The following is a 5,000-nucleotide window of genomic DNA, read 5'->3' as shown; positions in this document are numbered from 1 at the left end:
ATGGTTTCTACAACAACATAACGATTCAAAAAAACAAAAAAAAACATAAATCACTTTGAAGGAAACGAAGATGGATAAAAAGTCACTAAAGGAAAAAATAAAGATGCAAAGAAGCATAGACAGAACGTATTTACCCTCTGTTATATCTGCTGAAAGGGGTGTTAGTAAAGACTGAATTAGAAGGGAGTCAAAACTTTTGCACAATGACAATTACTAAATTATTATTAAATTATGTTTTAATGTATACATTTTTAAATATTACTTAACATTTACTTAATGAACATTACTTCAGTAAACATAACTTATTTATTTAATCTGTTCCGAAACCTCATTTCGCTTATTTCTGAATGGAAACACAAACACCTGGGATCGTAAACGGAAGGTATATTAAATTATAAAATCCTAAGCACCGGGACAGATTTCAGGGTAAACCAAGGCCAAAATAATACACAAAAAGCACTTTGGACAAACACTAACTGCCTACAAAAGTACTGGCACTGGCAACAAAGCTAAATCTCCAACACAGAATGAGCGGGAAACTGCCTTACGGTCATATCGCTCCTTCATATTGGTCTGAGAGAAACTTAAGGCTTTAAGAGCAGTTTCCCTAGCCAGCTTTAGGTGAGCCCAAAGGGTATGAACATACTTTAGGATATTTCTATTTTGCTGGGTGGGTACAGTGGACAACCACTGTTCCTGAAGGACTTTCAATGGGCCCCGTACGATGTGACCAAACACCAGTTCAGAGAAACTAAAACCGAGTGACTCCTGCACAGCATCACGCACAGCAAACAACAACAGCGGAACGCCATCATCCCAGTCCTTTCCAGTTTCCATGCAATACGAACGCAGCAGATATTTAAACGTCTGGTGGAAACATTCAAGAGCACCTTGGGACTCTGGGTGATAGGCGCTGAAAACCTGATGCTTAACTTGCAACTCATTAACTACCTGAGAAAATAACTGGGACATAAATTTGGACCCGCGATCAGTTTGTATACAGTTGGGCATACCAAACGTAGTGCAGAATTTTACCAGTCCTTTGACGACAGTCCTTGACTTCAGGGTGCGCATTGTAATAGCCTCCGGAAACCGGGTAGTGGCACACATTAGGGTTAACAAATATTTAAATAATATTTGCTGGAACGGGTCTTAGGCAGAGGGCCAACACAATCAACAATAATGCTTAACCACAATGGGTTGCAGGGGTGACGGTGGAATGACTTGATTAGGTTTCCCCACCATCTGACAGGTGTGACAGGTTTTGCAGTACCGCTACATCACTCTTCATACCAGGCCACACAAAGTACCTTAATGCACGTAGGTACGTTTTACGGATACCTGAATGTCCTGAACAAAGATAGTCATGGGCCAGGGATAAGACATGGTTTTGTAGGAGAGAGGGAACCACCACCTGAAAGACTTCTCAGACACATACCTCATAAACATTTTAGTGTCTTCTCAAGGGATAAAACTATAGAAATGAAACTGGGTATATTTTAGATTAGTGAATGTGCAGCTGTTTAGCAGTACAGATTGGAAAATAACATACAGACATTATTGTCTAAATAACTGGCTACAAAAGTGTGTACACCTTCAGTGAATGTGTCAGAACGGTGTCCAAAGTGTGAATATTGTGTGGAGCACATTGTTATCCAGCACTGCATTAATAATCCTGGGCAGGCATTCACCAGAGCTGCACAGGTTGTTGCTGGGATCCTCTTCCACTCCTCCATACATCATGGAGACAATTTTACCCCTGTGAGGTCTGTTCTGAGTGGAACCCGTCTTGGAAAACCTCTGAATGACCCTGACCACTGTACTGACCACTCAGTTTCAGCATGTTACAGATCTCCTTATCGCTTCAGCATCTTTTTGGAATGCAACATTTCAAATTCTCAAATCCTCAGAAAGTCTTTACCATGAGGTCCAAGTACAAACCCTATTCCAATTTACCCCCTGCACATGGAGGGTAAGACACAGAAGGTCATTGCTGATGAAGCTGCTTTTTACAGACTGCTGGATCCAAGTACATTAATGGAAAGTTGAATGGAAAGAAAAATGTGGTAGAAAAAGGAGAAACGAAGCTCATTCAAGAATTTGTGGAGATTCACAAAGAGTGGACTGCAGCTGGAGTCAGTGCTTCAAGAGCCTCCACACACAGACGTCTCCATGAGCTACAACTGACTCGTTCCTCATGTCAAACCTCTGCTGAACCAGAGACAACGTCAGAGGTGTCTTACCTGGAAAAAGGACAAAAACTAGACTGTTGCTCAGTGGGACAAAGTCATCTTTTCAGATAAAGAAAAAGACAATGTTGCATTTCATTTGGAAATCAGGGTCCCAGAGTCTGGAAGAAGAAGAGGAGAGGCACAGAATCCGAGCTGCTTGAGGTCCAGTGTAAAGTTTGCACAGTCAGTGGTGGTTTGGGGAGTCATGTCATTTGCTGGTGTTGGTCCACTGTTTTTTATCAAGTTCAAGGTCAGCACAGCCGTCTATCAGGAAGATTAAGAGCACTTAGTGCCTTCCCTCTGCTGACCAGCTTTATGGAGGTGCTGATTTAATTTTCCAGCAGGATTTGGCACCTGCCCACACTGCCAACAGTACTAATACCTGCTTTAAGGACCATGGTATCCATGTACACCTGTGTGTTTAACAAAGCAAAACATTTCGGAAAGAGCGGCTGTACCTGTAACGTCTTCAGGATGGAGGAGTTTTATATCTTCCTGGTTTTTTTTACTATTATAGAGGATCATAAAGAGATCCACTGGTGAAGGAACAAAGGGTATAGTTTTATGGCTGCTATAATGTAAGTGAGACCAGGAACTATTGTGCATATGATGTAGCTGTAAACAGATAAAAAATTGCCTTTCAAATATTTGATCGCATTAAATTACTTTAAAATGGAAACTCGTTTGAGCTAAAAGTATTTATCATATGTGTAAATATCGAGTAAAACACACATCCTCAAACCGTCATCGGAGTGTTTACACACTGACATCCACCCCAAAACCCAACACACTTATCTAACACATATCTCACACACACACAAAAACACACAAATAAATAAATATGAATTAGTTATAAGTGAAGTGAAACGCTGTGGTGTGTGTATTTGTATTATATGAAATTGTATTGATTTTTTTTTTATTGTGTTTTTAGGGTGCAATGCTGCATTTCCGTGTCCCCGCCCTTGCTGCGTTGGCACTGCTGCTTATTCAAGTCACCGTTGTGGTGGTGTTTATTGGCTGGCATGGCCACATAACTTTGCCCCCTTCTGATTCCGCAACTGCCTCCAGGGGTAAAGTTCATGTGCTGCTCCTGTCGTCGTGGCGATCGGGCTCATCATTCATGGGCCAGGTGTTTAACCAGCACCCGTCCGTGTTTTACCTGATGGAGCCGGCGTGGCACGTGTGGGGGTGGCTTCAGCACCCGAGTGCTCGCAGCCTACGCATGGCGGTGAGGGACCTGATGCACCGCGTCTTCCTGTGCGACCTCAGCGTGTTTGACGCCTACATGCCCGTCCAGTACAACGTCTCGCACTTGTTCATGTGGAGCCACAGCCGGGCGCTGTGTTCCCCGCCCACATGTGCCTCTGAGCTTGCCAAAAACACCACGCTGTCGGTCTCTATGTGTGAGAAGCACTGCACCTTGGCCACCATGGAGCGGGCGGAGAAGGCGTGCCACACCTACAGCCACGTGGTACTAAAGGAGGTGCGTTTCTTCGAGCTGGAGTCTCTGTACCCTCTGCTGCGTGACCCGTCGGTCGATCTGCGCATCCTGCACCTGGTGCGTGACCCCCGCGCCGTGTTCCGGTCCCGCGATCAGGCGGTGATGGCTTTAGAGAAAGACACGTCCATCGTCCTGGATGGGAATACAGACGCATCGAAAACACCGCAGCGCATCATACAGGAGATCTGCAGGAGCCACATCCGGATCTACGACACGGCGGTACGTAAAGCGCCGGACTTCCTGCGAGGACGCTACAAACTGGTGCGCTACGAGGACGTGGTGCGCAACCCTCTGTCTGAGATCCAACGCATGTACGACTTTGTGGGACTGGAGATGACCGAGCCGCTGCAGGAATGGATCCACCAAATCACACACGGCAAAGGCCAAGGGAAACGCAGCGAGGCCTTCGAAATCACCGAGCGCAACGCCTCAGAAGTCTCGCAGGCCTGGAGGAACAGTTTAACCTTTAAAAAGGTCCAGCAGGTCCAGGAGGTCTGCAAGAGCGCCATGGCGCTCCTGGGCTACCGGCTGCTCAACAGCGAGGAAGAGCAGAAGGAGCTGAACATCGACCTGACGCGGATTGAGAAGTACAGCTTCATGTGGGATTTATCCAAAAAAAATTCGAAAGCTAAAAAGAACTAGATGAATCGAATCAGACTGCAGTTCATCCTTCCATATTTATTACTGCTGGTGTGAAAAAAACACATTCACTCTGTATGCAAAAGCAAAAAAACCTTAGTGTCAGTCCACATTGTTACCTTCTCAGAATCCGTCTGGGTCTTTACAAACCGTCCCCTAGCTGCTCTAATGCAAAGTGTAAATTCAAACACAACTGTACTTAATTCAGGATCAAATTATACATTCAAGGTGTGTGTGTGTGTGTGTGTGTTTGGCTTCTGATGTAAAAATGCTGCTTCATGATTTATTCGCCATTTTGTGTATTTTTTCTGTTTTGTGCCTTTATATAGAGAATTGTGGGCGTCGCCAACCGTGATTTCAGCATTTATCAACTCACACACACAAAGCAAATCAGTGTTTACCCAAGCGTGTGTGAAATTTATTTTTGGAACTTTAAGTCACTCTCACACACACACACACACACACACACATATATTTACAAAATACACAGTGTAAAAGTGAAAGTGAATCTTCATGAAATTGTTACAGAGATTTCAATTAAAAATATTATTAAATTGTTAAATAGTATTGTAGCCACGCCCCTTTCCATAACAGGCACAATAACTGTATTGTCGCCACCCCTTTTTTCC

The 5,000-nt window shown here is 44.1% G+C and overlaps 1 protein-coding gene and 1 long non-coding RNA gene across 4 annotated transcripts in view; both read left to right on the top strand.

Moving 5' to 3' along the window:
* Positions 1 to 5,000, top strand: part of chst6 (carbohydrate sulfotransferase 6) — a 33,915-nt gene that overhangs the window by 3,759 nt on the left and 25,156 nt on the right. Inside the window, exon 2 of one of the 2 annotated variants that reach the window (XR_006925937.1) lies at positions 3,163 to 4,619. Coding sequence is in view for 1 of the 2 variants with exons in the window: in XM_046850401.1 (XP_046706357.1) it covers positions 3,169 to 4,374 (1,206 nt within the window). In the remaining variant the exon portion in view is untranslated. Of the gene's footprint in view, positions 1 to 3,162 lie in introns of both variants that reach the window. The other variant, XM_046850401.1, reaches the window with a different exon arrangement.
* LOC124386515 overlaps positions 1 to 5,000 on the top strand; it is a 10,471-nt gene that overhangs the window by 3,862 nt on the left and 1,609 nt on the right. For both annotated transcript variants that reach the window (XR_006925939.1, XR_006925938.1), the window contains exon 2: positions 4,600 to 5,000. This exon is cut by the window's right edge and continues 1,609 nt beyond it. This is a non-coding gene — a long non-coding RNA (uncharacterized LOC124386515). The remainder of the gene's footprint in view (positions 1 to 4,599) is intronic.

The sequence above is a fragment of the Silurus meridionalis genome, chromosome 5, assembly GCF_014805685.1.
Source record: "Silurus meridionalis isolate SWU-2019-XX chromosome 5, ASM1480568v1, whole genome shotgun sequence".
NCBI classification, from domain to species: Eukaryota; Metazoa; Chordata; class Actinopteri; order Siluriformes; family Siluridae; genus Silurus; species Silurus meridionalis.
The sequence above is the reverse complement of the archived record's forward strand: the minus strand, read 5'-3'. Positions and strand labels throughout refer to the sequence as shown.